The 12,023-nt window shown below is 46.8% G+C and overlaps 1 protein-coding gene across 1 annotated transcript in view; it reads left to right on the top strand.

Moving 5' to 3' along the window:
- The first annotated feature begins 326 nt into the window (after window positions 1-326).
- Window positions 327-12,023, top strand: part of PLG (plasminogen) — a 40,052-nt gene continuing 28,355 nt past the window's right edge. The window contains exons 1-4 of the mRNA XM_066248515.1: window positions 327-477; window positions 5,752-5,887; window positions 7,154-7,260; window positions 11,854-11,968. Coding sequence (XP_066104612.1) covers window positions 429-477; window positions 5,752-5,887; window positions 7,154-7,260; window positions 11,854-11,968 — 407 coding nt within the window. The 5' untranslated portion in view covers window positions 327-428. The remainder of the gene's footprint in view (window positions 478-5,751; window positions 5,888-7,153; window positions 7,261-11,853; window positions 11,969-12,023) is intronic.

Genomic DNA, 12,023 nt, shown 5'->3' with positions numbered 1-12,023 from the left:
AATTATGCATAAGCATCACTTAGCAGTGCTCAGCGGATGTTACTTATTATTGTGATACACACACACACACACACACACACACACACTTACCAAAAGAAAGAGAATGGAAGAAGAGAGGAAGAACCAAGACTGAGTGGGAGAGAGAGGGACCCTGGCGAGGAGGGAAAGGAGGCCCAGAGGCGGCTCGGTCCGTCCGGGGAGGGGCTGCTTGCGCCATTTCCCAGCATCTATTGCAGACTCGAGTGTGTCGTAAGACCCTCCGTCAAGGTAATGTTTGAGCCCTGCCGAGCACAGGGGCAACGGGCCTCTGAGATAATGATTAACGTGCTGTGATTCCCTTGTCTGAGAATGCACTTCCTGTCAGGTACGTCAGTCACATCTTGGGACTGGGACGCGGTGCTGTCCGGACACTGCTGACCAGTCCCAAAATGGCCCAGAAGGGAGTTGTGCTTCTGCTCCTCCTGTTTCTGAAGTCAGGTAAGACGGAAAGACTTCTTTTTTCATGTTAATCGCTATGTCTTTTTCCTCGCATTGTATTAAAAAACGGATACATGGTGGTCATATGAGCAACTAGTTTGATTTAGCTTCTGATTTCTGAGATCCCTAGTTCAAGATCTAAACATAAGATAGAGAAATTCATCAAGAAATAAGTTTAACTTCCTTGTCAATACTGAAGACAAACGGGCAGAGACAAAAAAAAAATTAGTGATTTTTTTTTATGTGAAAGATTGAGCTCAAATAATAGTTATTTTAGTTGAAGGGGGGAAGAAAGTAGCTCAGATACCTAACAACACAAAAAGTTGTTAGTCTCTTTGCGTGATTCTCAGTTTGGTTAATTTAGATCATGTTCTTTAAAATGTCCCATTCTCCTCACTTTCAAATGTGAACCGTGAGATAGGCCTTTGACCACATGCCATGACCAGCCTGTCATTGCGTGGACGACCCTCCTGTTTGCTGTGGGTTCAGGAAGGCTTTCTGTACACAGACGCTCGCTTCTATCCCGAACGAATCACAGGCGTTGCCAAATGATGCGTGCACACAGCAAGTCAACACAGACTCAGTGCTTGAGGTGGGCCAGGCTCGTTTTTATACACACGTACACACGTGTGTGTGTGTGTGTGTGTGTGTGTGTGTCCCCTTTACTAATATTACCTTCTTTAGCTGGTGCAATAGGTAAGGGTAGTATCTTCCTCTCTATTTTATAGATGACTTAATTCATACTTAGGAAAATCCTGTTATTTGCCTATTGACCAAACTTCCAAATTCAAGAAGTGCAGAAACCGGGATTTAAACCAGGATGTCCAAGAAGGAATCTCGGTGCTCTTCTTACTTTTTAAACTTTGTTTAAACTATCTTTAAACTGTCCTGAGCATGTCCTTATATATACTTCTTTTTTCCTTAACGACTTTATTGCGATACAATTCACACACGGTACAATTCATCCATTTAAAGCAGGGGTCCCAAACTTTTTACACAGGGGGCTAGTTCACTGTCCCTCAGACCGTTGGAGGGCCGCCACATACAGTGCTCCTCTCACTGACCACCAATGAAAGAGGTGCCCCTTCTGGAAGTGCGTGGGGAGTGGGGGCGGATAAATGGCCTCAGGGGGCCGCATGCGGTCCACGGGCCATAATTTGGGGACGCCTGATTAAAGAATACAATCTGATAGTTTGTAATACAATCTGATTAAAGAATACAATCTGATAGTTTCCACTATGTTCAGAGTGGTGCATTCATTGCTACAATGTTAGAACATTTTCATTATCTCCCCCAAAACACTCCACACTCTTAGCTGTCACCCCAACCCTCAGTCCCTATCCACCCCTGGCCGTCACTCATCTACTGTCTGTCTTTGACTTGCCTACTTTGGACATTTCATATGAACGGAATGATACATTACACAAGTAGTTCTTCACGTAAACAAAGTATAGTTACTTGAAATTAAATTTGTAAGTTGCCAAATGAAATATTACATGTTGTGCTTTAGAGTAAAACATGCTGGAATTTAGTGGAGCCGTTCGAGGAATTATCAAAGAGCCTTCCCAGCAGAAGATTGTACCAAGAGATATTTGGGAAACGGCTGTGGTGGGCGTGAAGTCTGCATCTCCTCTTCCAGCTGATGAAAGGCAGGACCTGGGACACCAGGGACCATTCAGTGGGGCATGTCATACCCCAATGTAGGAATCAACCTCTCTGCAACAGGGTTAACATACGCCCTCACCGATCAGGGGGAAAAGGCTCGTGTAAGCCCTTTGGGAAAGGAAGGCATTTATTCTCTTTCTCAGAACTGTCTCATCTTTTCAATGCACTGAAACCACCCAGGAGAGGAAAAATATTCTTTTCCAGCTGTCCTCAGTGAGAGGTGGGTAAGGAGTTTGTGTTTCAGAGAACACTGGGTCTGGTCTTTCAAACACACAAGCCTGGTGCATGTAGACGCACCAGAGAGATGAAAAAACAAACAAGCCCACATTATCTGTAAAATATACTTGCTTTGGTAGCAACATACATCTACACTGCCCTGGGATATAAAAATTATTTTCTTACTAAAAAAATGTTTACTATTTATTGGTCAACCAGTAAGCTACATTACACCTGTCGCCCAATGAGCACTAGAGTTGAATAAAAGAAAATATTTGGGAAATTTTTTTCAAACAAAATGAAAAACAAATCTCTTTTGGGGCATCTCTTTGTGACGTTTGTTCCCAAGGTGGGTCTCAGCAGCTAGGTGCTAGGAAACATAATAACATAACTGCATAATTAAAGGTAACTTAAATAAAGGCTGATATAAGCAGAAATGTTCCTGTTTGGACATCATTTATACACGAGCCTGTTCCACTTTCTAAGAACATTTCCAAAAGTTCCCTTTGACTCTTTGTAGTATAAGCTTCATAGAGTTAACTGTTTTCTTTTTTAAGTTACGTCCTGATTTGGAAACGAGAGCTCAAAGTGGGATGAAACTCCAGATGATGACACGAATCCTGGTCTAAAATACCTATTTCTCCATAATCTTCTCATAGAGTTATCAAGTGCCTTTTGTGTGTCACACGTAAATTGCTCCAGCCACCTTCCTGCCCAGTGGCCCCCTTGTGGTTTGGAGTGTCTTAAACTGAGAAAGGATGAAGAGGGGAGGGGGCCGCAGGGTGGCTCCATCTCTGCCCATCAGGGCATCGCCTCTGTGGTGTGTTTTCAGGGGGTCAGGGACGGCTTTTCCGAGAAGGAGAATCTGCCTCTTTTTTTTTTTTTTTTTTTTTTTTGCGTTTTTCCGAAGCTGGAAATGGGGAGGCAGTCAGACTCCCGCATGCGCCCGACCGGGATCCACCCGGCATGCTCACTAGGGGGCGATGCTCTGCCCCTCTGGGGTGTCGCTCTGTTGCACCCAGAGCCATTCTAGCGCCTGAGGCAGAGGCCACGGAGCCATCCTCAGCGCCCAGGCCATCTTTGCTCCAATGGAGCCTTGGCTGTGGGAGGGGAAGAGAGAGACAGAGAGAAAGGAGAGGGGGAGGAGTGGAGAAGCAGATGGGCGCTTCTCCTGTGTGCCCTGGCTGGGAATCGAACCTGGGACTTCTGCACGCCAGGCCGATGCTCTACCACTAAGCCAACCGGCCAGGGCCGAATCTGACTCTTAATGCTCCTCCCTGTGGATAATTTTCATCAGCGCCAAACTTGCTCTAGAATGCCTCATCTTTGAACAATTTTCGTGACCGCATCCCAAGTGCTCCATTCACTGCCGGGCTTCTGAAAAGACGTGTGTCTCCCAGCTGTTCCCGCGGCCGCTCCCTTTGACTCTTTAGTCTCCTCTGTCTGGCCTTGGTCCCCACCTCAAAGCGGGTCAAGGTTGCCGTGTTGCCTAATCCCGTTTAGGCAAACTTTAGGAAACTTTGCTATCTTTATTTTATTAACCTCTTTGGCCTCTCACCCTGTGAGAAAATGACTGGTGTTCCATACCCGACGGACAAGGGATGGAGGCCGACATCTCTGGGCGTGGAGGAGGGCCGCCGGAGCCAGGGCCGGGGTCCTGTGGGGCCCGAGAACAGGGACGCCGTGTAGGCTCGCCGTGGCACCACGGCTGGGGCCCCCTCGGCCCCAGTGATGGGGCAGAGCAACCTCTGGACAGATTCCTCGCCTTAGATTTTATCTCACAGAAAACCCAAGACCAGTATCATTTGTCTGCTTTTTTTTATTTTATTCATTTTTAGAGAGGAGAGAGAGACAGAGAGGGAGATAGAGAGAGAGAGAGAAGGGGGGAGGAGCTGGAAGCATCAACTCCCATATGTGCCTTGACCAGGCAAGCCCAGGGTTTCGAACCGGCGACCTCAGCATTTCCAGGTCGACGCTTTATCCACTGCGCCACCACAGGTCAGGCCTCATTTGTCTGCTTTTTATTTATTTTTTTAACAATGTCCTCCAAAAATGCAAGCCACCTGTCATCATCACGGAAGAACTAATTTCTTTTTCATTAATAGTGACGTGTCCCTGTACTAGGCCTAGTATAAAAATGACCTTGGATCAGAGTAGAGGTTAGTTCAGGTCCTATTTATCTCAACATCATCAACTCACCAAAAATTCTGCATGTCAAGGTGGAACCATTCAGAGACTGCGTATCCCTTCAGTCTAAGGGACCGTGTGACAACCAGGGTTTATACTGTCAGAGATCAAGTAATGGCTTCGAATTCCCTGGATCCAGGGATGAACAAGTCATCAACATTGGCAACCCAGTTGCCATGAGTGGTCTCTCAGTGTTCTGTCACGACAGGACAACACACAGCAAGCAGACCAAATTTAAGCTTATTTAAGGCTTAACCCCCATTAATATAGCAGCACTAGAAGTTATTAAATAATCCTAATCCATGAATCTATCAATCGGGTTGACCTTTTAATGTATTGTAGTCTTTTAATGGAACTGTTGTCCTCACGAAACATTTTTATCAGTGGTGGGATTCAGCTGGTTCGTACCAGTTAGGCAGAACCGATACCTAATTTTTTGTCGAGTTCAGTGAACCAGTTGTTAAAAAGGCACTTGTCATCAGGGTTCTCTCTGAGGTGAGCGCCTGGGCAGCCACCCAATGTGGAAATCACACGTTTACATTTCTTACTCTTTTAAACATTCATCTGCACGACAGCGTATTCCAAGTGCCCGTAGTCATGTTCATTCCATCCACGGCTGAAAAAGGTTTGACAGAAAACTCTGCTTGTAATATTTATTTATTCACTTCATAAAACTCATTTGCCTTTGATGAAACACTACATTTTAATTCCCTCGCGTTTGTTACTTCAGTAAACACACTTATAACGTGAAGAGAAAAAGTGCTGAACAACCGGGGAGTGACAAGCCGTCATTGGAAATATCTTAAATAACAGTTTTATTGTTTTTTTTTTTTTGTCAGCTATTACTTAATATTTTTTCACTAATATTTTAAAACTCTTTCTTATAGCATAATTTAGTTTTGTGTACCTCTTTTATTGTTTTTATTTAGTATCAAATGCATGAAATAACAAACTACCTTTTGGTATATCTTTTTTTTTTTATACTTAAAGCTGTCATTAGGGTAGAGAAGCAGTTGTTAAGTTATTTGAATCTCACCGCTGGTTTTTATTCATGGCAATCCCTCTGCTTCCAGTAAAGCAGACTTTCTTTTTTTTTTTTTTTTTTTTTTTGGTCGAGGCAAAGCAAATAGATGACAAAATCACCGCCATCAAACTAAGGTGTCGATCGATATTGTCAGCTGTCCCGTGTTTCCCTCCCTTTGGTAGGTCGCGGAGACCCCCTGGACAACTACGTGGGCACGCAGGGGGCGTCGCTGTTCACGCTCAGCAAGAAGCAGCTGGAGGCGGCGAGCATCGCCGAGTGTGTGGCGAAGTGCGAGGGAGAAACAGAGTTCGTCTGCAGGTATTTCTGTCGTCGTGTCACCCGCGCAGGCGTCTTGCCGTCGGCTACGCGACTCTTTCGATCTCAAAAGAATTTGCTTGTGGACGTGACAAAAGCAGGATTTAAGGAGAGAGAGGAATTTCATGGAGTCGGAGCTTGGAACCTGTGTTTGCCCCCTGTATCTGAATCCACACGAGCAGTTTCTCGTTAAATTTGTTCGTGTTCCCTTTAAGAAAAATGCTCCCGAAGGAAATTCATTATTTTTACATATGACACAAACAGCTATTATTCTGAGCTCTAGTGTTTCACATCATTATCACTCAGTATGTACTGAGGGTCACACGTGCGCAAGTGTCCTGGACCCTAAGGAGCAATGAAGCATAGACACCATGACCCAGTGTATCAGACATACAGCTTTATATAGGATAGATCTTTATATAGATGAATGATGCACACTGGGCCCTTTGTGGTTATGCTGTGGTCACGGAAATTGGATAACATGTAAGTTAAAAAAAACAACACAGCCAATGTGAGGTGTTGATAGATGGTCTTTATATGTGCTCTGTAAAACTCAGAGGAAAGAACAATTCCCAAGGGTTGATACAGCTAGGAGGGCCTCAGGGAGGAGGTGGAACCTGAGCTGGGCTTTGAAGGGTGAGCGAGAGCTTGGTATCTACTGATAAGGCTGGAGGCATTCTAGGCAGAGGGCCCGGCCTGGCCTTGTGCCTGTGGGAGGGACCAAGAATGGACCCAGGTGGTTAAACCAGAGGCTTCTGCAGGAGACGGGACTGGAAAGGCAGGTGTGGGTGGCTTTGAGTGCCGGGCTGGGCATCCACGGCGAGACCCCGTGGACGGGCAAGGAGGGTGAGCTCAGGCGGGTGGGTCCTACACCACCGAATGTGGAGGTGTAGGTCAGGGGAAACGACAGGAGCCGTATAAACCATTCTGGGAATAAGTTCAAAGCGATCAGCATCACCTCTTTCCGGCACAAAAGCAAATATTCGGGAGTGAAGAAAGCGTCGAGCAGCTGGTACAGAAAGAGAAAATGTGGAGGCCCGGAGGTAGAAGGCAGCGGCAGGAGAAAAGCAGGGGAGCCACCATGCTGAGGCGCCCTGTTGACAACATCTCCCTGACCCCGGGCCGCACGGGATTGAGAAGAGCAGTTCTGAGCCCCTCGGTCCATCAAGAGACACAGTGTGCTCTGGACAGTCGCCTGCTTATCCACAGAAGTGTGCTTTCCTTAATTCAAGGAGCACTCCTGCTGTGTCTCCCGACTCCCCTCTGCAGGTCATTCCAGTATCACAGCAAAGAGCAACAGTGTGTGCTAATGGCCGAGAACAGCAGGTCTTCCCCTGTCTTCCGGAGGAGGGATGTGGTTCTGTTTGAAAAGAAAGGTGCGCACAGTGTTTCTGTTTCCTCCTCCTCCTGTTCATCTACTTCTTCGTCTCCGCCCCTCCCCTCTTCCTTTCCACCTGTCATCTCTCAGACCACAGGACAGAGGCGGGGCGGGGCGGCAAACCCGACTTGGTCGTCAGGACGAGATCGGGCCGCTAACCCACTCTATTGACTTGAGTATGTTACTTCACCTTTTTTTTACTTCACCTTTTATGCTTCGTTTTTAAGCATGAAGGGATCTGATTTACAAAATCACTTCTATGTCTATGACTCTGAAAATAAAATATCAAGTTATTTTTAATTAATTAATTAATTTTTGGTGAGAGGAGGGGGAGGCAGAGACAGACTCTTGCATGTGCCCGACCGGGATCCACCCGGCAAGCCCACCAGGGGGTGATGCTCTGCCCATCTGGGGCCCTTGCTCTGTGGCAACTGGAGCCATTTTAGCGTCTGAGGCAGAAGTCATGGAGCCATCCTCAGTGCCTGGGGCCAACACACTCCAATCGAGCCATGGATGCAGGATGGGAGGAGGGGGGAGAGAGAGAGAGAGAGAGAGAGAGAGAGAGAGAGAGAGAGAGAGAAAGAAGTGAGAGGGGGAGAAGTGGAGAAGCAGATGGGCACTTCTCCTGTGTGCCCTGACTGGGAATCGAACCCAGGACTTCCACACACCGGGCCTACACTCCACCACTGAACCAACTGGCCAGGGCTTCAACAGTGTATTTTTAAGGAAGAAGGGAGAGTCTAGACGTCCCTTACGATCTTGACTTTTTGTCCTGCAGGGACCATGGTCCTGGGTCCTGGCTTTGGGAAGCCTAGGGAAATAAAAACACTGGAGTGTTTTAACTCTTCAATAGGTAGCATTTGCATAGAAACTTCATTTTTATTTTTATTCTTAAAATTTGCCTTTTACAGGGGTGGGGGGAGTAATGGTCTATATTTCCGTCAGACTCTGAAATACTGTCTTTTGAAAATAGGCCAGAGTTGTAGTTTCTTTTCCATAGTTTTCTTGAAAATTCTGGATTCACTGTCCCACCGTTTAGGGTAACAGATGGCCGGCATTCCTGTGGCAATCGCCTATCTTTTTAGCCATGAAAAACTCACTAAGCATGTATGAAGATTTAGGTGAATGTATGATGTGTTCAAGGCTGCCTCTTGCACTCTGTTGTTAGCTAGGTATTAAGGCCACCTACAACAACCTAGCTCTCCAGATGTTCTGTATCACGGGTGTTAAAGACAACAAGAAACACCCTATGACAGGGGTCGGGAACCTATGGCTCGCGAGCCAGATGCGGGTCTTTTGATGGCTGCATCTGGCTCGCAGACAAATCTTTAATAAAACAAATAATAACATTAAAAATATAAAACATCCTCATGTATTACTATCCATTCATTTCCTACCGCTCATGTTCATGGTTGCGGGTGGCTGGAGCCAGTCACAGCTGTCCTCCGGGACAACACCAAATTTTTATTGGATAATGCATAATATACACGGGTCGTTGTATGGCTCTCACGGAATTACATTTTAAAATATGTGCCGTTCATGGCTCTCTCAGCCAAAAAGATTCCCGACCCCTGCCCTATGGGGTGCATTCTTGACAATGACTTGCAACAGTCTCTCCAGGCTCACTACAAACTCTTGAAATCAAAGGCATTTCTTTAGGCAGGGATCATTTCTGTGCACAAGTCCCTCCTCTCGGGTTTGATTGGCTGTGTGTCTGCTCTCCACCTTTCCTTTCCGCTGTTAATCTTTAATTCTTGAGATTAAAGTACAGCTTAGATCTAAATTTCATCAGAAGTCATTAGTTCTTACAAATAGTGAGTACAGGGTGAGATACATAGGATTATCTACTATCTACCTGATTTTACTAAAGGGGAGGGGGCTGACGGGATTCTCCCTGCAAAATGTGGGCATTTAAATGTCATCTGTAAATTGTTAACCAGAAGGGACAAGGGGCTGACCGCCAGCCTTCGTCTGAACGGTGGTTGCCTGTTTTCTTGTTGATAGAAAGGAGCGAAGGGTTATATAAACTCCAGCAGGTACATACAAACACAGAGAGGTCAAAAGTCAGAAGTCAGTCACTTCTGCGAGCCTGTTCCTTTCCTGTGGAATATCGACTCCCTGCTAAGTTCCCCGCCAGCGTCTTGCTGGGAACAGTGTCTGATCACATTCACATCTGCCACCGGCTGCCATGGCCACTGCCACCAGCTGGGTAGAAGCTGCCATCGTCACTGGCCGGACCAACTGCAATGGCTGGTCCTTAACATCCCTGCTTCGAAGTCTCTGTGCCCTTGGAATAGAATCCCGATGCTTCCCCAGGGCTACAGGGCCCTGTGTCGCTGAAGCCCGCCCGTGTGCTCAGCTCACTAAGTGTGTCCCTGCTTGTGAAACACGCCAGCACACGCCGCTGCTGCGGGACCCTCTTCTGCTCTTTCTGTGTCCCGTTCCTTCTGATGTCCCAGGTCTCAGCTCAAGCCTCACGCCCTTTCCAAAGTCTCCCCGGACCCCTGGGCTTAGAAAGTGCCTTGAGTTGACACCTTGGATAAGCGTCATATGTCGACTGTAATAATATAGCTCCGTGAGGAGACACTTGCAATCTTTAAACAGACAGTTGGGTTAAAAGCACTAGTTTACGACAGGAGTGTTAGAAATAGTTTCCCCAGATAAATGGTCAGTTCATTTTAAACCTTGGCTAAAGTGGAGAATTGTGAAAGATGATGCAAATATATTTTAAATAGTTGATAATTCCATTAAAAACACAAGTTTACACTGGCATCTTTTAGGTGGAGGCTCTTTTGTTTGTGAATCCGGGTGTTTCTTGCATAAACGATTCTCTAAGAGTCTTGTGTACGATAATCAGTTTCCTTCTCTTTGAAGTGGAGCAGGATCTAGAGACATGGACTGATCAATCTGACTGTCAAGTGCATTTATATTTTTATGATCTCTGCCCCCCAAACTCATAAAGTCAACTATGAGTTGACTCCTTTCAACTATATGAGTTGACAATTTTCAAGTCCTTAAAAGCATTTAACTGAGGTAAAAAAAGATGGTTTTCCTTTCTCATTCATGTCTCAGTTTATGAAACTGTAATAACTACATCTGGTGCCAGGTCAGTTTAGGTCTTCTTTCATCAAACGGAGCTGTATAAAGACTTCTGACAATAAAAACAATTGACTCTTTTTTTTTTTTTTTTCATTTTTCCGAAGCTGGAAACAGGGAGGCAGTCAGATAGACTCCCGCATGCGCCCGAGATCCCGGCATGCCCACCAGGGAGCGATGCTTTGCCCCTCTGGGGCGTTGCTCTGTTGCGTCCAGAGCCATTCTAGTGCCTGAGGCAGAGGCCATGGAGCCATCCTCAGCGCCCGGGCCATCTTTGCTCCAATGGAGCCTCGCTGCGGGAGGGGAAGAGAGAGACAGAGAGGAAGGAGAGGGGGAGGGGTGGAGAAGCAAATGGGCGCTTCTCCTGTGTGCCCTGGCCGGGAATCGAACCCGGGACCCCTGCACGCCAGGCCGACGCTCTACCGCTGAGCCAACCGGCCAGGGCCAAAAAATTGACTCGATAAGCGTATATCCCAATTGGAGGGACCAGAAATGGGTGGACACCTGGAAAGTGGCCTGCTAGCCACGGGTGCCTACCTGAAAACATCTGGGACACAGGTGACACTTTTCATATTAAAAATACTGGAAGCCTCAAAAAAAAAAATGAGGCGGTTTGGACCTCTTTTGGCCGCTGAAAAATTCACTGCCCACCCTGTCTGAAGCCTTCCTTCCCATTCCTTTCACTCTTTCACTCTCTCGGCAAGCTGTTTATTTTTCTGTCACACACGTCACCATGAAGCTGAGTCCTCGATAACTTTCTGTAACTGGTCCCCACTAGTATGCCAGCCCCATGACAGTAGGGCCTTCCCTGTTCCATTCTCCATGTGCCCCCAGAGTATACAGACAGGCTATAGCATTGGATAGATGTCTCAAAGCACCAAACGGCTTCATTAGTTGCAAATCTCACACAGATATAAAAGGCAATCTTCTTTCCTGACCAGGTGGTGGGACAGTGGGTAGAATGTTGACCTGGGACACTGAGGACCCAGGTTCAAAGCCCCAAGGTTGCTGGCTTGAGCATGGGCTCCTCTAGCTTGAGCACAGGGTCACCAACTTGAGCACAGGGTTGCCAGCTTGAGCGTGGGAACATAGACATGACCCCATGGGTCACTGGTTTGAGCCTAAAGGTCACACTGGCTTGACACCCAAGGTCACTGGCTTGAGCAGGGGGTCACTGGTTTGGCTGGACATATGGTCAAGGCATGTATGAGAAAGCAATCAATGAACAACTAAGGTGCCATATGCTTCTCATCTCTCTCCTTTTCTGTTTGTCTGTCCCTCTCTCTTTCTCTTTCCAAAAAGAAAGAAAGGAAGGAAGGAAGGGAGGGAGGGAGGGAGGGAAGGAGGGAGGGAGGAAAGGAAAGGGAAGGGGAAAGGGAAAGGAAAGACGATCTTCTTGGATAGTAGACCATGGTGTTGTCTACCGTACGAGTTAATTCTCACTTGAACTTTCCTGTTGTGAAAGCAACTGAGCACTGTGTGGACTTCTTTCCAGTGTATCTTTCGGAGTGCAGGACTGGCAATGGAAGAAACTACCGGGGGACGGCATCCAAAACGAGAAACGGGGTTGCCTGCCAGAGATGGAGTGACAGCTCTCCACACAAGCCTAAGTAAGGCACTCTCCCCCTTCTCTGCTCCGTCCCCGCCTATTACCCTTAGAGTGAG

The sequence above is a fragment of the Saccopteryx bilineata genome, chromosome 12, assembly GCF_036850765.1.
Source record: "Saccopteryx bilineata isolate mSacBil1 chromosome 12, mSacBil1_pri_phased_curated, whole genome shotgun sequence".
NCBI lineage: Eukaryota > Metazoa > Chordata > Mammalia > Chiroptera > Emballonuridae > Saccopteryx > Saccopteryx bilineata.
The sequence above is the reverse complement of the archived record's forward strand: the minus strand, read 5'-3'. Positions and strand labels throughout refer to the sequence as shown.